Consider the following 24,010-nt stretch of genomic DNA (forward strand, 5'->3'; position numbering starts at 1 on the left):
ATCCAGATGCAATCAGACTTGGCTGATATTATTAATGACTTAGGGGGAAAGGAGATTACACTCTTCCACCCTGCAGCCCTGACAGCATCGCTCTCTTAACGCCTTCCAAAACAAGACATGGGGAAGGCCTCGAAGGAGCAGACCTCACGTGACTATGTGATTTTAGTGTCTATGTGACTCTCTGTGTGTGTGTGTCTCAGAGTCAGTGAGAAGAGGATGGTTGATTTCCTCATTTTCTTAGACATTACAGGACAGGAAAGAGGAGAAAATGTTAATGGCAGAAATTAAGTTGCAGGAGGACGCAAATCACAGATCTGACAGTGAGAAAAGTTTTTAGAGTGATGGTGAAAACCAATCCAAATGCCCTCAAACCCAAACATTAAAACAACATTCCAGGGTGAGAATTCTTATGGTGGGTGCTCCCGCTAATTAGTTCGGAGACACTGCTCCTTTTCTCAGAGCTGTGTAACCCCAGGTTAATCATCTACAAGTGCTAAAAAGATAATTCACAGTTGAGCAGGTCCTAATAACCAACATGGCACCAAAGACACGTGCTGATTAATATTTCCAGTGTTTCCAACATAATTTCTTTGCAACCAAATTGCCAGATTAAATGTTGGCATTGTGTGTTTCTGCAAACCACAGATATGTGACATTTATTATGTAGCGAATATGTTGAAACTTTATGTTTCTTCATGTCACGCTCTGGTTAACATGTGGTTATGTTGCTTTATGCGGCACAAAATCCCCTGGATATGGAAAAACATCATGTTGTAGCTTAAAATTTCCAGTTTTTGTGGCACAATCAAGGCTTGAATTCCTGCCAGTGTCTGGTTTGTTGGTCTGGAACAGTGGTCTGCAGCTGTCTCGTCTAAGAGTCACGCCATTCACCATCCTCTCCACCTTACAATGACAGCTCATACACATATAATCAGAATTATCTTGTTTTTGAAACATTGATATGATTCATATGAAACATACAAATGTGATGTATCCATCATGCACAGAAGTGCACAATACCAAAATTTTCTTCTGGCAACTGGGCTGTTCTTTGCCCTGTGACAGTTGATGTTTTGGCATTGTTTATTTCTGAACCACAGATATGTTACATTTGCATGTTATTGTGTAGCCAAGTGGATGGCGCTGTGGTATGTGTGGTTAGGTTGAGGCACAAAAAACACTTGTTTATGGTTAGGAGAGGATCATTTTTGATTAAAATACCCGGTTTTGGGGGCACAATCCTGGCAGGAATAGCAGTGATGTCAACAACCACTACTGTGGCACTATCCTTGCCGACAAGTCGCGACAAAACACCAATATTTGAAGCCTAAAAAAGTGCTGGAAAACCACCCGCAGATTCTTACAAGAGACCCTTTGGAGCCTTAAGCCACTGGAAACAGTAGGGGTGGGTGATATGGCCCTAAAATAATATCACAATATTCCAGACAAGTTTTTGCGATAACGATATTCTTGACAATATGACAAGTTAGTTAATAAGTGATATAGTTTTACATGTCAACCTAGCAGTCTGCCTTAAAATATTCTGTAAAAACTTAACAAAAATGATCTAATTTCTTTAATTTGTGAACAACAACAGTAATTCAGGGTAAGATTCAGATTCTGTATACAATATTAATAGATCAACGAAATAGAATCTACCAGAAATTACACATTTAAACAGCTCCCTAATACAAAAAATTTACCCTGGGATCTATATATATAAATCAGCAGCTGATTTCCTTCTTACTTGAGAGAGCAGACAGAGAGACGCTGTGCTGCTGCCAGAGGAGCCGCTGAATGAGTTCCCTCTGAGCAGTATCTCGCTAAAAGAGTCTGAGAAGTCCGTGGCTGTTCATAAAGCATTCAGGACGTCACAGTTTATTCCACACTACTGAAGCTGCTCCTCTTTTTGGAACCACTACAGAGTCTGAAATAATGTTGCTTTCAGCCATGCGTGTTGTTACCGTGGGTAACAGTATGACGTCAATATGTCAACAAGTCGAAATATTGCGAGTACCACTATATGAATTTCAATTTTTCATATCACATTAAAAGTTATTATCGTGAATGAGATGATATCGCACACCCCTAGTCTGCAGCCTGGCAAGCGTCTCTCCTAGGTGACTTGCATCCACAGCCACCTCCACCTCCTGATGGCAAAGTCAGCTCAAATACTGTGTCACTTTAGAAACACTGATATGATGCATATAAAACTTGCAAATGTAATGTATTCAGTTTGGAAAAATGCACAATAACAACATTTTTTCTGGTGACAGGTCTGCTTAAAAGTGGGAGAGGAGGATGAACAGAAATCATAACTTAAGGCTTTGCTGTGAACAGCATACCGCATTGTGTCAAAACACACATCATGGTCTGTCATGGTCTTATTATAGCAGGGTTCTTTTTCTCTTCTAGAAAATGTATGCAGACATGGCAGTAGGCAGATAATAAACGCAGATTTCCCTCCATCAATCAGGCAGATGAATGTGGAGAGAGGGGGATCTTATTGTAGAGCTTATATTCTGTCTAATAATGTACACACAGTGATGTACACTGAGCAGTCTATGACTCTGTGTTAATACTATGCTCCTAACAAATATATTTCTTGTCGTCAGAGTGCACAAGTTTGCCTGCACACTCCACTGCCTTAAACTCTGCTCTAATCTTTATTTAAGTACCACTTTCATGTGGCCCTGTGGTAATTTTGGAAAGGAGTGTAGATTTTCTGCAGTGCAAATGGCAGATGCTTTATACTTCAGCTGAATCATCGCGGGCCAGACGTACACTGTTTTGAGGCATTTTAAAACCCCATTAAAAGGTATGGCACGCTCAACAAAAATCAAGATTACAGTCACAGAAACAAACAAAGTTTTGATGTTTCCAAACCCCCACGCTCTCCGCATGTCAGCTGTCATGAGCAGAATACAGAGAAGAAATGATGTTTCACTCATCCTATATTTATAGCATTTAATGAGCCAAAATTAGATTACAAGAACAAGCACACGTGGAGCATTTGCATAACGCCCCAGGCTGAAATTCAGTTACAATGATTATGACTGAGCCAAATGAATGAGTGATGCCTTGCCCTGCACTCTGTCATGTGGCGACATTCATATGTATATTATCTGTCAGTGTTCCTCAGTTGTATACACAGATCTTCTCTTTTGGGGCCTGACATGTCAAAGCAGATAGTTGTCCAGTTTTTGCATCATTAACAATCAACACTATTGATCTATTGTTGCAAATAATTGGGAGAAACTAAAGGACGAGGGATGAGAATCACTGCTCCAAGGGGAAGGAAGGAAAGGAGGAGCATGAGCAAATGATAATGATGACACGCTCGGCTGTGGGCAGTGGCTATGAATAGCCATCCTTTACTCTGTCTGAGGTGGGATTACATTCAAGTTAGAGGAGCTTTCAGGGGCAAAGAGAAAACAGGTGTTAAACAGTAGTTGGCAGGGTGTGTATTAAGGTCACAGTGATTTTAATCAAGGGAGCAAAATGTATAAATTCATGTCAATTACACACTTCACATGCACACATAAAAAGCAGTCATTGTTAAAAGGAACTATCATAATGTGATTTTAGGTGTCATAAACAATAAAGCTGAACACACACCTGCTGCATATTAAATGCATCAAAGCACCTGCACCCATTAAGCCCACACACTGGCGGGTTGATGTACGTCAAGAGGCCACTTTGGCAGCGTCAATGGGAGTACATTTTTCACAAAAACAGCAATTTTATCACATTTGCTCCCCAAATTGGCACATCCAGGCAACTGAATCAAAACTACCTCTGTCTTGATTACAGCATATGTGCTACAAGCATCAACTGACACGCACAAAATACCTTAACGCTCCTTAACTCAGTCTGTTTCTGGAAAGAGATTGGATGCATATAAGTTACACTTTTCGCCACCATATCTTCTGTGAAACTAAAACTGATACGACTAAATTTGACAAATGCTAAATACAAGATTCACCAACTTAAGGTCCCGACACACCAAAGACTGACATCAAAGAACTAGTGGCAATGAAGGCTGACTGCTGTGTTGCCTCATATCTCATGTCTCGACCAAAAAGTTGCATGTTCTGTGCCTGCCTGAGAAAACCTCTTCATGCCTGCAGGTGGCGGTAGTCTGTATTCGTCATTCTACTACTACAAGGCTGTAAGGATGCTAGTTATCCAGTTAGCACATTAGCAACACAACCCGATGTTGAAAGAACAAAGGATGTGCTAGCAAACAATAACACAAACAACATACATTTCTGCTAAAGGGCTAAAACATTGTTTTACCCATTTAACAAGTTTGTTTCAATCTCGCGCCCCTTTGACTTTAGTCATTTATTTTCTTTCTTCGCTTCTGTTTCTCTTCTGGTGTGCTGAGCTAAATTGCCAGTTAGAGTTTTCATTCACCGACAGACTCTACCATCTACGACGCAAATTGAGTTAGCCGAAATAAAGCTGACAAGAGCTCAATAGCACGCTGCGAAAACTAGGGCAACAGATGCTCACGGACAGCCCAACACTGACCGATGACCAACTGTTGGTTTAATGTGTCCGGGCCTTAATGCAGGATTTACACTTCTGCTTCAAAGTTCAAGGCTCTGCGTTGACAGAGAGCCTACGCTGAACCCTACGTCATAGCCTAGCGTGCATCTCCTTAGAAATGTAACTAGCTACATGTTGCAGCGATGCAAACCTCCTGTCTCTGTTTTTGTAAGGTTAAACCAGTTCCCTAAGTTGAAACAAAGCTCTTATTTACTTGAATTTCACAGATAAGAAACAACAAATTGTGAAGACAATAAAGCCTCCACAGTCTTCTGTGTGATTTATCCGTAGGCTACAGCTTAGGCTCTGTATGGATCTGAGGCACAAGTATAAATCCCGCTTAAGACTAGAACACGATATTCATTACGTGAAGAGGGCATGACGAAAGCATATAAATTACAACATGGTGCAACACCAGCACAACACAATCTGGAGCAACTGGCCTTTACTCATGCTCCATACACATTTTCCCAAAGGTCGTACTTATTGTCAGACCTCTATTGGATTGCATTTAATTGCATTACATTAATGTGTTCTTGTTTTTTTGTCTACCCCCTCTATATACATTATACACTTGCATGTACAGTCCATTGCATAACTGTTAGAGCCCCAATTATCATCCCACTGGAGCAACACACTGCCCAATTCCTCAAAACCTTTCACAGACAACATCCTTGCATCTCTCCAGCACTGCCTGGGGTGTTATGTGGATCCACAAAGCTGTGAAGCTAATGGTCGGCAACCCATGAGCATTAAGACATTCATCTGCGAACTCACAGGATAACTAGCTCCCTGAGTCTCACTGCAATTTAGACAAGGCTCCGAATAATACGTTTACCTACTGCGGTGCGCTGCAGGCTCCCTACATATCTTATTTCCCAGTGCCCCACACTCCCACACGCCACAACACTCCATTGCACACAGCATAGTGACGTCTAACCTCCCACTCATGTTGCTCTGGGGTCAAATTAGAAGGCTACTCTAATAATTTCTCTCTGGACCTATCTCCATATACCGGGTTTGTTAGGCTCTCAGTCTGCCTCAGAGTAATTTGTCCACATCACTACTACAGCAGTAACCTTTCCGATTAAGTAAGACATAACGAGATTCAGATATGGTGTTATTTCTTTGAAAAAGTGCCCTCGGAAAGCTTGAAAAAGGAGAAAAATAAAATATTGTGAACATGTTCGTCTGCTATCAGTGTTCCAATCCACAATGTATAGATTTACATTTTTACTTCAAATGACTGATTACTGTTCATTGTGCCTATGTATATGTGCAGCATGTGTGCATCTATCTACGACATCCTCATGTGTATCGGATATCTGCGTGTGCCTGTACAGGATGTCTGCATATCTGTGTCTGTATACATTCTTACGTCCTGCTGTGTGTTTTGGGGTTCCCACTCCAAGAAAGTGTCTCTAACTAAAAACAGCGTCAGGCTGCGTAATGAGGGCATTTCTCCTGTGGTTTGGCCCTATTTTAAAGTGCTGCCAAACTCTTGGTCTGCAGAGAAAGATTGTGGTGTCTGCAGGGGTGCGTTCACCCACTTATATGTCCATAATTACCTGGAATATGTGAGTTTGTACGCTAGCACAGATGTTCATTTTTGTGTGTGTTATCTCAGACAGTACTTCAAGTCTTTTCAAGAGGTTGGCGGTAAGATGGTGTCCATGGTTTGGTTTAGGCAACAAAACGTCTTGGTTATGATTAGGAAAAGATATTGAATTTAACTTAAGCAACACCCAGCTCTGAGTGGCACAAATGCTGCAACCGAGGTTGTCGTTGGTCGGTTTTAAACCCTTGTCTCCTGGGTCAAAGCAGTTTTGTGTCACTGAAAAAAACAACCGGCTTTGAGTAGCACAAACACCACTTTCGAGGTTGTTGTTGTGTTTCAAACATTGGTCTTCTGGGTCAAAGCAGTGGCGTGTCATTAAAATACCAACCAGCTTTGAGTGGCACAAATGCCACAACCAAGGTTTTTGTAAATTAGTTTTGAATGCTTGTTTCCTGGGTCAAAGCAGTATTGTGTCACTAAACAAAACAACTGGCTTTGAGTGGCACAAACGCCACTTTCGAGGTTGTTGCTGTCGGTGTTTTTCAGACACTGGTCTTCTGGGTCAAAGCTGTGGTGTATCACTAAACAAATCAACCGGCGTTGAATGGCACAAACGCCAAAATCAATATTGTTGTTGGTTGGTTTCAAACACTGGTCTCCTGGGTAAAAGCACTGGTGTATTGCTAACAAAAACTCACCCAGCTTTGAGTGGCACACAAGCCAAACCAATATCATTGTTTGTTGGTTTTTTGTTGGTTTCAAACACTGGTCTCATGAGTCAAAGCAGTGGTGTGTCGCTAAAAAAAACAAATGGATTTGAGTGGCACAAATGCTACAGCCGAGGTCGTTGTTGGTTGGTTTCAAACACTGGTCTCCTGGATCGAAGTCCAGTGTTTTCTTGGAACCTTCCACCTCCACTCCCACTCACCCTGAGCAGACTTTCACGCTCTTTAAACTATGTCCATTGCTCTAAGCATGTAGTAACGATGTGGATGAATGGAAATCCCCTCTCTGTACAAAAATGTCCTCACTCTCATGAGGTAAACCTCGGTACTTAAAAGGACAGAATCAAAAGTCAGTGTGCTGTGTGTGTATGTGACTGGGCATCACATTTATTAACTGTAGTAGTTTCAGATACACACTATCAGGGAATGCTCATTAAACAGCAGGCCCAGGCCTATGACACACTGATTGCCCATCAGCTGCAGGGGTGCTGCTCTGTAACTAAGCCTGCACTATGACTTCACTGCTGAGGACACCAAACGAAAAATAATTTTCCCATGATCAATAAATACCACACAGTTATTAACAAAAGTGGATTTTATCTTTAACTCTGTGAAGAAGTGTCACACTGGGAGGATGAGATAGAATGAAAAGCTCTTGCAACAGACACACACACGCTCAGACAAAATACCAAGTAGACTGACTCTTATCTGATGAATTTTCTTCTAATATTAATACATGTCCCTGTGGCCACAGCCTTCCTTGGGGATCTCCGGATTTGTTTTGGGGTCAGACTGAAGATTTTCTCTATCTTCTTTTTATTACTCCTCACAGTCTACTGTAAAACTGCACAATTGAAGTCGTGAAGTCGGGATGAGAGTATTTCTTGCAAAAGATAATGATACTGGGAGAAACCCTAAAGTCATTTTGAAATAATTACCATAAACAGCTATTAGCAAAGCACTGAATTCAGGAAGTCACCATATGGTGTGGCTCAGCAAGATGAAATATGGGGTTCTGGCATGTTTTCTTATAAAGTTTCTGCCTCAGCGACCCGATTTCTTCTAGAAAATGGGGATGAATGTGGATATATAATGTCATTCAGGTGTGGGTTAGAGGTCCATCGCGATAATGAAAACCCACATAGCCTGGCTCCAACACAGTCGGCTCTTCGCAACAGAGATCTGTCGAGGTGAAACATATTCTGATCAAAAGTGACTACAGAGCACCTCAGAGAAAGAGCTGTTGAAGCTCAAAATACTGAAAATGGCAAGAAAAGGAATTTCAAAAGACCCAGGCCTCCATCAATCACCAGCCAGGCATAAAAATGGGGGAAAAATGGAAGAGATTGAGCACCGTTTCTGATCTTTGAAGGACTGGGTATTCTGCAAGGATTGCTTCAAGAGGACTGTACATTATTCAAGGAGGTGTCAAGGAGATGTGGCATAACAGCAAAGTATTTTAGGCATCTCTTGCACTGACTACATTCAATTAGAGATGTTCCAATACCATTTTTCCCTCCCAATACCGATTCCTATGCCTTAACTTGCATATCGGCTGATACTGAGTGCCGATCCAATACCATTATGTTATGTATACTACTGTATACTACTGTATATTACTAACCCTTATATGGACGTTAAATAATTGCTATCAATGTATGGCATGGCTCAGGTTAAGCCCTTTGTAAAACATGAACAAATAAATACCAAGAATGAATGGCATAGAACTTTCTTTATTATCTAGTCTGACATTTTGCTAACAGCGAACGTTACACTTTCTTCAACGCTCTTAAACAGTAGTTGCCAGTGGCCACAACTTGTTGTTTTTGCTGCTGTTTTAAAGCAGCAAATATTTGATTTCTGGGAAAGCTGCTGTTTTATTGGGGTGTGAAACTACTTCAGAATTTATCCATAAATTACATGGTATTGGATCAGTGCATAAATTTGTGTTCTCACTGGAACCAGATGCAGCATTTTAGGCAGTATCTGAGGCATTTATGATACTGGTTTCGGTATCAAACAACTTTAAATTCTATGTATCTATCCACAGTAAGAAAAACACTTAACATTAGTTTGTCATGGTGAAGAGGGAGCAAAGCTTTTGATTGACTGGTCCATCTGTATGTCCCAACCCTCACCTATGGTCATGAGCTCTGGGTAGTGACCGAAAGAATGAGATTGCGGATATAAGCAGCTGAAATGAGTTTCCTCCGTGGAGTGGCTGGGCTCAGCCTTAGAGATAGGGTGAGGAGCTCAGACATCTGGAGGGAGCTCGGAGTAGAGCCACTGCTCCTTTGCGTCGAAAGGGGTCAGTTGAGGTGGTTCAGGCATCTGATCAGGATGGGTACTGTGCGCCTCCTGTTAGAGGTGTTCCAGGCATGTCCCACTGGTAGGAGACACCAGGGTAGACCCAGAACATGCTGTAGGGATTACATATCTCATCTGGCCTGGGAACGCCTCAAGGTCCCTCAGGAGGAGCTGGAAAGTGTTGCTGGGGAGAGGGACGTCTGGGATGCTTTGCTTGGCCTGCTGCCCCCGCGACCCAGCCCCGGATAAGCGGATGAAAATAGATGGATGGATAAATTTGTCCATGGAAAGAAAATTGAGAGGAAATTGCTCTTATCCAAAGTATTGCTGCTCTTTTAATGTTTGCATCACATTATCTGGACGCTCAATGGAACAATAAATCTGAAATTGCTATATTTAAACTAAAAAAACCTCCTTAACTTCCATCTAATCCATGTGTGGAGAGTTTTATGGTTCGGAGTTGCCTCAGGGCTAGCGCAGATTGTAATCACTGGTTGAATGACTAATTCCAAATTGTTTCAGGAAATTGGACAGAACAATATCAGGAGTAGCTGTTTGTGATTTGAAACTTAACAACTTTTTTCACACACTTTGATAATTGTCCTTAACGCAAAGAGCAATCAGTGACTCAAGGGCTTTGTCTAATAAAGAAAAAAAGAAGCAAACTTGAACACAGTCAAGTCAGACTCCTGACCTTAAACCAATTAAAATGCTGTTGCGTGACTTGAAGCAAGCCATCCATGCAAGGTATTCCAAAAACACCAATTATCTCCTAACTGCTGAATAAAGACTAATTGCCCAGAATACCTCCTGTTTGCTTTGCAGGCCTGTTCAGCAGCAATATTGGATGCTGGTTATTGCAAACAAAAGAGTAACTAAACGTAAAGGTCCACAGATTTCTCCACTCTACTCTCTGAATTGCGATTTCAGTGGGTTTTTTTTAGTTTAAATTCACCCATGCTTCGCGCCATGGCACAACTGTGATTCTTCTCACATCTCAAGTTCAATATCAAATGCTTTTACAGTGCATATGATATTCACTATAGGCTATCCGTATTGTGCATGCATAAAGCTTCAAACTGTTGGGCCTGTATAATGCGCACATGCTGTTTTATTAATCTGTTTGCCTAAGGGTGAAGTCTAACTTTCATGACATTGCTTATGTGCATTCTTTTTTTTCCAGCTCTAACAAATGTGAAGCTGTGGGCCATCGACCGACAGTGTTTTCAGACGATCATGATGAGGACGGGTCTCATCAAGCACACAGAATACATGGAGTTTCTGAAAAGGTGAGGGAGCCTGTAAATTGTCCCACAATGACAGAGAAATGGCCCTGAATAGGGCTTTGATCTGAAATGCAATGAATGAATTAACAATATGATTTCAGGGGAATATGCGTGAGCTGCTTCTCAGAAGACTACTTACTCCTCATTTTTGGCAAATAAATTATATAACCCAAAATTAATTGCAGATGGGTCACTAAAAGTGTCATTCATCCCTCTGGAAAAATACCTTTTACCTGTATCATCTTTTTTTAATACCCCTGTCTGAATCAGAGAGCCCTACGCCCTAACCACCGGAAGCCTATTATCACTTAAAAGGCCTGCATGGAGTATAGGATAAAAGAAAGACTCATCAAAAGACAGAGGGAGAGCAGTGTGCAGTGATCAAGATGCATGAGATGCAATTACAGTATAAATCTCTCTCGTCCCCTATCTCTGTTCGACTTCCCTGTTTTGCTGTCATCCACTTTGGTCTTCATCAAGTCAATTATGAAAATTATATCACGTCTTTCCTATATTTCATACACCGCTCCATCTTCTCATGACTTTGTTTCAGGACCCGATATCAGAAGCTGCTCTATTGTCTCCTCACTGTCTCTCATATATGCACTGCCGTGTGTGTTTAAAGGTCTCACATTAAAAAAAAAAAAAAAAAAAAAGCACACACTCTGCCTAGGATCATTTTTACTGAACTAAGCCTCATGAATCACTGTGATCATGATCAGACCCTGACAGTATTTGACAGAGTTGTTTCAAGCCAGGCAGGAAACCAGCTCCCCTCATCCTCATGCCTTAACTACAAAATAGGTCGTATGCCAATACTTTTCAAAACGACCTATTTTACTGTTCCAGAAATGACTCCTTTTGGATGCTTCTGCTGTGCAACCTTTAAAGGGACAGTTCACCTCAAAATCAAAACACATATTTTTCATCTTGTATTTATCAATCTGGATTGTTTCGGTGTGAGCTGAAGATATCTGCCATAGAGATGTGTGCCTTCTCTCCAGTATAATGGAATTAGATGGCACCTGGCTTGAGGTGCTAGAAACGCCTGAAAATACATTTTTTGGAAAAACTCAACAGCAATGTCTAATCCAGACACTAAAGATAATCCATAGACCTTGTTGTGGAGGTGGCAGTGGCTCAGAGGTAGAGCAGGTCATTCACTAATCGGATGATCGGCGATTCGATCTCCGGCTCATTCCAGTCCACATGTCGAAGTATCCATGGCAACATACTGAACCCCAAAGTACTCCTGATGGCTGTTCAATCATTGTGTGAGAGCGTGTGAATGGTTACTAAGTGGCAGGTGGCACCATGTGTGGTAGCCTCGGCCACCAGTGTGTAAATTCTTGTGTGAATGGGTGAAAGCAACATGTAGTGTGGAAGCATTTGAGTGGTCGGAAGACTAGAAAGGCGCTATACAAGTTCAGTCCATTTACCATTTGTTGTGAGCAGTTTCATTTGGGAATTATTTTCACTCTACTGAGCTGCACCCGCCAACTGTATCACTGCGCAGAATGAAGCGTGCATCTACTCATGGACGAGAGGTTCATGACAGCGCGAGATGCAAATACTAAAGGTGTATCCCTAGGCTAGGCTGTAACGTTAGTTAGCTCAGTGTTGCTAGGTAAGCTAGCAGTAGGTACATGCTTCCTTTTGCAAGGTGATGTTGGCGGGTGTAGTTGAGTAGAACTTTGGTGCTCTGGCGCTTTGAGCACCACAAGCCGAGTGCCATCTAGTTCCATTATAATGGAGAGAAGGCAGACATCTCTACGGCTGATATTGCCAACACTTGGCGTGAAGATTAGGTTGACGGGTGTAGTTTGGTAGAAGGAAAATAGTTCCTTCCTAAAACCTATCACAGCAAGGTGATTTCTGAAAAGACCCATTGCTGTTGAGTTTTTGAAATGTACTTTATTTGGCCCTTTGAGCACCTCAAGCTGAGTGCCATCTAGTTCAATTATCTGGGCAATCTAAGGGTAAATAATCAGAACTAGTTTTGGTTTTTGTAACAGTATAACAATATCATACTTCTTTCTTTGCCTCTCAATAGACTGTCATTTTCTACAGGAATGCATGATATCGCCAGTTAACGAAACAAAACACAGACTGTTTTACGCATTTGACCATAATGACAAATGCTGTTGTATTTCTGGAGCGGATAATCTTCCTGACAGTTTAACAGTCTGTGACATTTAGGTCACTTACAACAAAGCCTCTTCAACCTTTGCTGTATCTACAGTACCCTTTGTGATGAAGGGAGACTTTAAAACATATACAACTAAAAATGTATGTTTCCACCCAGATATAAAAACACTATTAATCTTGCTTTTCTGTCCCAGGACTGAAGCAGCTATTTTAGTGATGGCTTTGCCTAAAAAAAGACATTTCTATCTCTTCACGGAGTATGTGAGCATGTACTGTATGGCAGCTCTTGCCTCCCAGCGGCTCTTATATAACAGTCCAACAGATAAGTAAATATTTAATAGATATACAAATGTATTGCTTGGTTTGGGCTCACTGTGTGTTTGGCTTATAAAGAGGTATTTAGAGAGGGGGAGATCAGAGATTTATAGCATCATCTGTTAATTCACAATATGTAGATAATTATACTTCTGTTTTGTTTCCGAGAAGCAGATCTAATAAAAGAGCTGTAGTCAGAGCGTAAGAACAAACACATGCTGGTCCCTGAGTCTCCAACCCACTGTTAAACTGCTGTGAAATTATATATTTGCTCTCACAAGTTGTGGAGGTGGAACACAGTTGAAAAACTGACAGAGAAATCCCACATGCTACAACATACGGGAAGTGATTGCGCTTGTGAAAACCTTTTTTTTATACCCTCTTTTTAGCATGTAGGTGAAATCACTCAAACACATTGCTCCAGGAAGAGTAGCTGCAAACGTAGTGTCTAATGAACTGAGAAACATCACCTGGAGTTACAAAATGTGACACGTTCTCACTACCAACTCATCAAATATGGCAGCTTGGTAGTGGCCCTTTGCTTCAAATTATGACGCTCTAGGTAGCCTTCTATGACAACTTTGGACAGCAACTCAACATTGACTTTTAAAGCCTGTTCACACCTGATATTAACATGTGTTTCAGTGATCCAAACACAACTGGAAAGCTGAGACACATCTCAGTTTACACCTGTGCCTTGTATCTTGCGTTTCCAGCTGACCATTTGGGTTCAGATTTCATTACTGGCTACATCAGTTTAAAGGGCCCTGCACACAGTTATTACGTTCACCATACTCTCGCTAACTGCTCGCTAGCATGCTTGTCAATCATTTTACCAGCTGTGTAACAGCCGAATTCAACATGTCTCCTTCAATGGGGCAAAACGATGGATGGTCAAGCAACATTTTGTCCAACTTGTCTTCAAATGGGCAAGTTACAGAGAGTGAGCATGCTGTCACCAAACAACCACCATGTCCTGTACAGACATATCTTCCTGTTAAATACTTGTCAGGGAAACATCAGGACACATTGGCATTTACACTGTAAAAAAATAAGTGGTCAAATGTGTCCCAGACCACCTCAGCAAGTGGTTTGAGTGACTGGATCACAATGCGTCTTTGCGGTCGTTTACAGTTAATTTAGTGCTGTCCACTTCTGATTGAATCACCCAAGACACATGTTAGTACCAGGTGTAAACAGGTTCTTAGTTTAACATGAACTCCAGTCTCCTGGGTGAAAAGTCCTGTGTTTGTTTGACCAATCCACCACCTGTCCCTCCTATTTATTTGACCTTTTACTTAATTCTACTTGACATAGACCCATTGTCCCCATTCCTGGGCACTGTTTGTGCCACCTAGTGGTAGTAAGAGCGCAACACACTAATTCATTTAAAAACAAGATGGCAGCCATCTCTGCCAAGTCAGTCTGCAGCCGATCCCGACACAAAAGAGGACAAGGTCCAAAACCTGATCAGATTTAATGGTTGAAACTTATTTATGATTAATAATGTTTGCAGTTTGAAGATAAGACACAGACAATTAGGAAGTACTCGTTTTGGGACACTGGGACTTTATTATCGTTGACAATGTTTTGTATTTTATACTTACTAGGTCCCACTGATCCCTAATGGCTAGGGGAAATTAAAAATGCATACCAAACAAAAGTTCCCAGGAGGTTATACAACATAATTTCCGCAGATGAGTATATATTGGAGCATAGTGTGTCTCATAAAGACAAAGGGTGCCCTGTTCATCAGAATTACATGCAGGTGGCCACTGACCAAGCTCCCATATTTGATGCCATGGGATTGAGAACGGGTTGCAAAATGCATATTGCTTTGAAGTGGTATTTTTGAAGGTTTGTGAGCTATATTAACTCCTCACTGCCCTCTTCCACCGAAGATAAAAGTCTTGCTATAAGGCATGGAATAAAAGCAGGCAACCATCTGCCCAACGATTTGTGAAATGGCACAGGAAATGAGCATGGGGAAGCATTAATCAAACCCCTTCATCAAAGAAGGGCCTTTTTTTTTATAAAGTTTTTCGAGGTGTTTGTGAGATTAGTACAGAAATTATTAAAGGTTGTCCTATATGCTTTCCTCACAGTCACACAAAGTCATGAGTGTAACCATGTTAGCTTCAAATTATCAAAAACACAACATCAGTGAAACCGCACTTCCCCATTGGCCTTGTATAATTAATTTCCTGTAACACAATTAAGATGTTGGATTGGAAATTTACCACAACAGAGGCTTTTTGTTTGTGTCAACAGCCTTGCAGCTCCAGGGAGTGAAACTCCATATGTTTCATGTAGAGCAGGGTCATCCGTTCACTGCCTGGCTGATTAACTAGTGCCTCTGTCGAATAAGCAACAGCACAAGGATCAACACAGTGGCTAGGGCCCGGGTTGGGGGGCCAAGACAAGATGGTTCAGATTACTGTAATAAAGCATGAAAAATGAGGGGGAAGAGGGAGATGGAGAAACAGAGAGGGAGAGAGAGCGATGATATGGGGAGATAAGTCCTTTGTTCACCAGCAGGGGTTATTTTCTCTCCTCCTTGATAAACATTGAGCCAGTTTTATTTAGTAGGCTTGATAACACGGAGATAGCGTTCATTGAGGCTGCTGGGAAGCAAACGGAACAAACATCAGAGCCTCATACGGGCGCATTCAACCTCAGGATCAGCTGCCCTGCTGTGTAACCAGACACGTTGCCCAGTTTGTGCTGAAATATTTATATCTACGTACTGTAATACAATATATACAGGCCAGCTCCTGTGGCATATTAATGATTTTTATGTGTTCCTGTTGCCTATATGTTGTCCACTTCAGATCAAAGGTCAGCTACAATACTGGTCACCTCTTTCATAGCCAAGACTGTGCTGCCATTTACACTGCGTTCTCTTTTTTTTCTGACGACAAAATACTCAATCAGTAATATATGCACTATGAACCTATTCTTGGATCTAAAAGCCTCCTCTTTTCTTTCTCCCGCAGCGTTCCCACATTCCACGGCCTGCAGGAAGATATTCTGAGCAAGCTTGCCGATGTCCTTGAGGAGGTAAGTGCCTTGTTCCAAAGCCTGTGACATCTGCAGCACAAAGCAGATGTCACAAGCCTACTCCACACATCCTAATGGATTTCCATACATTCACTTTCTTTCACTGAAGTGAGAGCAGGGCACCGGGAAGGGATTCAGGAGATATTTAGTGTGCATCGGCCGGTGAAGGCAGGTGAAGGGTGGTTTTTTTTTTTGGTTTTTTTTCAAATATCCATAATGAAATATAAACCGATGGAAGTCAACAGATGACTGAAAGGCAGATAAACACATTTAATAACCCGAAACCCTACGGCACATTTGCAAAATGGTCAGCAGTTGTGACAAGCGATTCGTCATAATTGGACTAAAACATTCAAAATCATTATTATGTCCTTTTAACTGTTTCCTTCACGCTGGTGACTGTGCATTTTGAGATGTGTCTCACTATCACATTTTCTACCCATCTGTACACCACTTCGTTTGATGTTTCTTTCAGCATAATTTAGTTATGCAAATACATTCTCATTTACACTTTTGATGTGTGCTGCTAACATTGAGGCCGTCAATATGTTGAATTGCATTCCAATATGGCATCGGCCTTCTTTTAAGGTTATTCAGTGTCACTGACTGTACATGTGCAATCGTTATGTAACTAAGATGAATAAGTTCAAGATCATTTTGCTTTTGAGAAGAGATAAAGGACATGAACTGATCAAAATTATTGCTGTTTTTGTTATCTTGAAACAGCAAATTTGTCAAACAAGCAACTGCAAGGACAAATTTAACTTACAAAATTGGGACCTTTTTTTTTTTTTTAGATATTTACACATTAGTGATTGCATTGACAAGAAAATAAAGAAAAATATGGCCACAGAAAATGAACTACTCCAAATATTTACCAGAGCATTTGAGAATTAACCTTATAAAAAGGTCATTTCGAAACTGTATTTTAAGTCTTCAACAACTGAACAAGGAAAATGCATTTACAGTTAAATCAAGGTGGGAAACTGAGGGAAACCTGACTATCACACAAGGGGAATAGGAAGAGATATTTAGACAACAATGGAAAACGACAAGCTCTCCATCCTGGGGAGAATTTGGTTGGAAGAATGTCATGCGTTACTTCTGTACTCCTGCCCAGAAAAAATCTTTATAAACCCAAATGGACTGTTGGCGATTGTGTGGGAATAAAGCAGCAAATCAATTCCATATCTTCTGGCGGTGCCCTTTGGTTGCTCCATTTTGAACTAAAATTCATGGCATTCTTGAAACGGTTTCCTCGACCAAAATAACCTTTAATTTTGAACTGATGTACCTGATTAGTTTGAAGAAACTCAGATGGAGAAAAAAGGATAAATATCTGCTGAGAATACTATTGGTGGCATGTAAGAAATCCTTAACCAAGAAATGGCTGAAAAAAGATATGCCTAGTGATTGACTTGGTTCATAATATCTATGTAATGGGGAGATTGACTTTCAATCTGAGAACCCAGAAGGACATTTTTATTGAGAGCTGGACAAAATGGGGGCGGCACGGTGGCGTTTCCATGTTCTCCCAGTGTCAGCATGGGTTTTCTCCAGGTACTCCAGCTTCCTCCCACAGTCCAAAGACATGCAGGTTGGGGACAGCTTTATTGATGACTCTAAATTGTCCGTAGGTGTGAATGTGAGTGTGAATGGTTGTTTGTCTCCATGTGTCAGCCCTGTGATAGTCTGGTGACCTGTCCAGGGTGTACCATGCCTCTCATCCAATGTCAGCTGGGATAGGCTCCAGCCCTCCGTGACTCTCAAGAGGATAAGCGGTTACAGAAATGGATGGATGGATGGACAAAATAGCTGGTATATGTCTCAAACATTAGATCTGACTTTGTCTGATAAGTACTAGAAACCCTGTGATGTGACTTTTAGCCCTCCACTGTATTTTTTTTTTTTATCTATGTTATGTTATGTTTATCTATTTCCTTCTCACTTGGTTCTGGATTTTGTTAACATTTTATACTGCTTCTATAAACCAATAAAACGAGAATGACAAAAACAAGCAACTGCAAAAACCTGCAATCAGTTCCTGAAACACTGAAACCACAGAGAAGAATGAAGAGCACATTCAGTGTCCCATTTCATCAGTCATTACACTGACCAAAGTGGATTGACTGACCAGGCACAAAGGACATGAATGTATGCTAAACAGGCTAAACAAATTACCATAATGTCACATTTATAAACTGGACTGTGCTGGCTTGTGCAAGGGTTTCTATTCTTCTGGTCACTGATTGTGAAATAGACGGTTCTCATTTGGCCAGCATGTTATCAAATCATCTTTGCATCACTTCATCATAGCGAAACGTGAAGGAATACTATTTGATGTACCTGTGTAATCAGTGACGCTTTAAGGTGGAAAGAAATGGTTGGGCAAAACTACTTTGGAGAAATGCAAAACCAGAAAATTGCACAATTTTACATAATGGGCTATTTCATATTTCCCACACAGTTTAACATGGGTGATAATCCCACTGAGCACATAGTTTTCCTGCTCTCCTCGTCTTGCTGTTACAGTGCTCAATCACCCGTTTGCATGTGCCGTATGCGCAGTGTGGGTATGTTTGCTCTGTCGGAGGAGCCCAATTTCACCACGTTGTCCTGCTGGTTTCATGTTTTGTCATCCTCTCAGAAAAATGCTCCTAAAGGCCTGTTGTTGACCAGGCACCATTTCATCTGAATAACACATGTAGAGCAGAAACAGCTTCTTCTCTGGCAGGCTAACAGTTCGCCATTTTGTCCTGAAGAATCACTCTACATTACATCTGCTTATTGTTACAAGAGGTTTGGTTTAGAGGAATATCCCGTGGCTGGTGGGCCCTGAGGTATTTGATCTTCATAATCAAAATGCAGACTTTCAAATGTGTGCTGTAGAAGATAATGCACATTGTTCATGGTGATCGCTAGGGCTGCCCCTAATAGCCGACCAAACATTAGTCGACCAGAAAGGTCATTAGTCAGCAAGATTTCTTTGGTCACTTAGGAGCTGCGCCTTGTCAAAATAAATCAAAACCTATATGACTCAACAGTGTGGGAATTTAATTTGAAAGGACAAACACAGGAAGTGGCCACACTCAGCAGTCAGGTTACAAACCAGTCACAGCCGACAGATATATTTTCCTTCTTCCGTAAATATTCAGTCTGATAAACACGGAAAAGTTGATCATTTTAGTGCAGGGCTACCCAGAGCTCTACATCTGTCCCACAGACGACAGACCTACACACTTATAAACAGCTCCTGGAAGAAGATCAGCTCTGCACTCAGGGTTTCAGATAAACAGGCTATATGATGCTTGTTAAGGTTGCTTAGCAACGTCAGACACAACTTGCTGCAATCCTTTTGAAAGCTGGCACAGAAAAGGCACAAGAGTAGCATCCAGCACCCGACCTCACATTTTCCAGGTGGTGAAAGACGCAGCATGTGTACGGCCCCTAATTTCCAGGGCTGATACCTGCGGTTATTCCACAGGCTAGTTAATAACATGTTGGGCAGGAAATCCAAAGTGTGGGATCATTTTGAGAAGGTGAAGGACGAACCCAAGGTGATATGTAAACTCATCTTCATTGGTCGACTACAAACATGACGTATCATCTGAAACATGGAAGTAGCTACATGCCCATTAGCCACTTAGCACAATCATTACTGCTTTGCCGACAGCGTCATTAACAGGCGGCTCGCTCTGTGTGTGACGTGCACTTGTAGATAAAATATAGGCCTATATTAATGAAGGTTCATTAGTACGGTTTTGTATTTCTCTGTAATGTAACACAGTGTTAACAATGTTACTGATACTATTCTTTCTCACACCAACTCAAACCATTGTGTTGCCCCGCCCAAAATATATAACTTAGTAATTACATTTATATTATAAACATGCAGACGACTAGTTGACTAATGGCAATAAACGATGACTGTTGGTCAACTAGGAAAATATAGGGGCAGCCCTATTTTTGACTACTATTAGCAAATGACAACAACAGTACTTGGCAAACAGCCAATCAAATTGCAATGGAGCAACAAGTAATCAATCCCACATGGCATCAAATTTGTGCCATCCATTTTCATTTTGAAAGGCTTTGGGCACTGTTGTTTTCCCACGCTCAGGGCACTTGACATTGCAGCACGAGGCTACCCACTTATTTTAACAGCCTCTCGAGCCAAGCACAATTAAAAAAGCATTTTAAAACTATTATGTCCAGCCACTGACCTTAAATTGCAGAATAATGATAAACAGCAGCAGCAACTGAGGCTGTATTGGACTGTGTAATAATCCAGAATTACTTCTCAGTGTCACTGAAACAACCAGTTTTCTGGAGGTGGGGCCACATGTAGAAATAATGACCCCAGGTAATATAAAAAGTTTACTTGGCGCAGCAACTTGATAAACATACACATAGTTGTCATGACTGTATGCTTTACCACATGAGTAGACAACCACTGTGCATCATTTATTCATTGATCAATACTGATCAATATCGCACCACTGCAAAATCGCAAATCCCATAGCACAGTGTTTGTGACTTGGTCCATGGTGGTACCATAATCTATTATTTATACTATGATCGATAATAACTACACTGTTTAAAGCATAGATTGTACCACAGTACAAAGACCATCACAGTTTGCAACTTTTCAGTAAGTTATATAAGTAATACTGACGATAATTCAGAGACCTCACAGATAAAAAGGTTAGCAGGGTGAAGATGTTACTCAAGAGAAGCAGTTCAGTTCATCTGGTTCAGTCAGATGGGGTGTCAAAGGGCAGGACAGCCAAGAAAAGAAATTCTATTAGTTTACACATAACCACTTCCATGGTGAAGGACAACTCCATCAAGGAAAAGAAAGAGGTTGAAGTAAAGTACATTGGTAGAGGGAGGCTGCAAGCTATGCAACCCACATCAAAACACTGAGCGGCTGAATTGGAAAGTGTCAAATGGGGGAAACATGGCTTAAGGGTAATGCAGGCAAACATAAAGCAGTGTTTCACAGATTTGGGGTTTTCAAGACTTCTTGTGGTGCTTTAATCTGAAATATTTTGACAGCACACAAAAACAAGCCTGTAACAAACACCCCTAGTGACCTACAGTCTGATCAGACAACCTTCACATCCCTGTGATCAAATCCTCTTTAACCAGAGTGCAAACTATTTTGCCAGCAATTAAATTAATGAGATAATCATTTAGGCTCAGTGCAGGGATGACATTTGTAAGTGAGCTGAGAGAACACACACAATGTTAACCCTCCGAAAATTAGATGTATGGCATGGCATTCTGAATATGCCTATAAATTTACTCTGATTAATGTCTTTGCACTATTGACTGAGGGAGATATTAGTGTTGGGAGGGTGACTGAATTTGTGTTTATTAGCTTCATAGACTGTTGACTGCTGCCGCCCCATAATCAGCCAATCAGTGGAGCGAGGTATTTGTCTTGGCCCATCCAGGGTTTCATCTATTTTTAGACATAAGTTAATGTTTTCCCTGTACGTGCAGACGTAGTGCTGCAGTCAAGACTATCTAAATCGAGACCAAGACATGGCTGAGATCAAGTACATCAAGTATATCAAGAGTGAGACAAGAGTTTGAGGGGTTAAGACTATGTCAAGGACGAGACCAAGGCAGGGCGAGACCAAGTCAAGACCAAGACCTACACCACATGACACACTTAGAATAATATGTGGAACATGCAAACCATAAGCACTCCTTAAATTGACCTGAAAAATCCACATCCCCAAAAAAACATCCATAGAAAACGTTATTCACATATACAGGATTTCCCCACACATTTTCATGGACAAAATTTCCAAATTTTACCATGACTTTTCAAGGACCTGTGATCAAGAATTACTTTTTGTCTTGGCCCACTTGCTACGCCCTTCGATGAAAACTCACAGTTTCCACAATAAAGAATCATCAACGTCTTATGGCTTATTTGACCAAGTTTGAGGTGGATCTGGTCAACTTTGTAGGAGATGTACATCAAAGTCTAAAACATGACATGACATGACATGACATTTATCACTAATTATTGACATGTAGATGTGTTCAGGGCGGGACTGTCATCAATCCTGTGAAGTTTGGGCAAGACTGGACCATGTATGCTGGAGTTATAAACTACTTCCTGTTTTGTGGCGAGACACCTAAGTTTGACGCCATCCCACAGTCACACGGTTTGACGAAAATTCAAGCTTTGAATAACTTTTCTTCTTCATGGTCTTGGGGTGGGACAAACAGAGGTTTGGAGTCGATCCGATGAAATCTCTAGGAGTTGGTTCATTTAGGACCCCTGGAAATGGCCAAAAATGCACCAAAATTGCACAGTAAATTAAAAATGGCCGACTTCCTGTTGGGTTTAGAGCATGCCTCCAAGAGGCTTTTTGTATGTCTTGTTACAAAGCAGCAGTTGAAATTGAATAGGGGGCGCTACTAAGCCATTTTTAGATGGTAGTAGATGTGTGTCCGACACAACAAAATTCCATGACTTTTTCAAGACTTTCATTGATTTTGACTAATTCAATTACTCTTCAAGGTCTGGTAATTGTGATTGTCAAATTCCATGAGTTTTCCAGGTTTTCCATGATCGTGGGAATCCTGTATACCCTGTGTGTTTGTGTGTATTAAGACCACTTCAGAGCCAAAACTCCCAACAAGACGAAACTGTTTAAGAACATTGCAGACAAAACATTGTAGAGGTGTGAACCGGCCCGTCTCAGCTCGACTCAGACTGATGTGTCACCTGCGACTCATCAAATAGCCAGCTGCTAGAAAACAAGGCACGTCATTTGTTTCAACAGCCAGTCAGCACGTAGCAAAGTCAGCTGGCCAAGTCAGTTACAAACTGTCTGCAGATGGCATGTTTGGTTGCTGTGGCATTCTCAGACAACTGCCCTCCGTCCCTACAAAGCCTGAGTCCATCTACGTTCCCTACGTATGTCAGTCTTGGTCTTCACAGTGTGTCACTGTCTGTGTGCATGTCACCAACACATACACATTGACTGATTAATCAGCACTTGTTATTCAAATTACTGTGGCGTATTTATTATGAATGCGGTCCATCTGGAGCTCGTTTTGTTTTTGCAGTTTCATCACTACTAGAAATGCACTTGTTGCAAGTATCTCACTATCACTAATGTCATTCATATTTTAAGAAGCTACAGATGATATTCAGTTACAAAATAACCCTGAAAAGCTGGAGGTTAGAGCTGAAGTACAGAGAGTTGTTTCTATGGAGATAATACAGTCTTGTCTAGTCGCATTGATGGAATCTGGCAGATTTTTAGAACACTGCAGACCAGTGCATTGCAGGTAGTTGCAAGTTTCAGCTCATCTCATTGTGAACTGAACTGAAGTGTACCACAAAAAATGCAACCGCTAATAACAGAATTTGAAGCAGGGAGTTTTACATCCAGTTACAGTAATGATTTCAACAAATAAATCAGAGAATGCTCAGGCAATTTAGTGAAGTCACTGCAGTTGTGGTCATCACTGGTCTTGAAATAAAACCCAAAGTCCTCTGTCTGAGACCGAGACAAGACCAAGAAAAATGCAAGACGAGACCGAGCCCTTCAGAAAGTGATCTTGAGGCCCATCCTGAGTACTACAACATTGTACAACGCTGTGCAGAGGTCGTACAGGTTGGTGGTGCTGGGTCACATAGTAGTTGAATCCATCCAACTGCCCTGTGTCTTGCCCTCTACTATAATAATAGATAATTTTGGCCTGTGATTGATTTTTGATTAGATAGACCAGAATTTTTTTTTGCAGTTCTCACCTTGACGACAAGCTTGAGAAAAAGCTCCACATAGAAATGCATGGACCTGTACTGCAGCCTATTAATACCAAGAAGTTCTGCTTTTGAGTGATGCACAGCAGACATGAAATGCGTACACGCTGCTCAGTGTGAAGTAAGATGTGAGGTACCGTTTCCCGTGAAATGGTGTGAGAATAGAAACCTGGTAAATGTCAACTGCAGCGCTGAGTGTGCTTATAATCTAACAGGAAATAGTGAGCTCTGTCTTCAGTCCAGACTCTGTGCAGCATCT

General features: G+C 41.3%; 2 protein-coding genes across 3 annotated transcripts in view; one reads left to right on the forward strand and one right to left on the reverse strand.

Moving 5' to 3' along the window:
• The window catches only part of LOC125903271 (bifunctional 3'-phosphoadenosine 5'-phosphosulfate synthase 2-like), a 275,592-nt gene that overhangs the window by 193,469 nt on the left and 58,113 nt on the right, over positions 1–24,010 (reverse strand). The gene's annotated exons all lie outside the window — the stretch shown is intronic.
• LOC125903270 (cGMP-dependent protein kinase 1) overlaps positions 1–24,010 on the forward strand; it is a 143,507-nt gene that overhangs the window by 82,643 nt on the left and 36,854 nt on the right. For both annotated transcript variants that reach the window (XM_049600091.1, XM_049600090.1), the window contains exons 4-5: positions 10,328–10,433; positions 15,890–15,953. In XM_049600091.1, coding sequence (XP_049456048.1) covers positions 10,328–10,433; positions 15,890–15,953 — 170 coding nt within the window. The remainder of the gene's footprint in view (positions 1–10,327; positions 10,434–15,889; positions 15,954–24,010) is intronic.

This window comes from Epinephelus fuscoguttatus, linkage group LG16, assembly GCF_011397635.1.
Source record: "Epinephelus fuscoguttatus linkage group LG16, E.fuscoguttatus.final_Chr_v1".
Taxonomy (NCBI): domain Eukaryota; kingdom Metazoa; phylum Chordata; class Actinopteri; order Perciformes; family Serranidae; genus Epinephelus; species Epinephelus fuscoguttatus.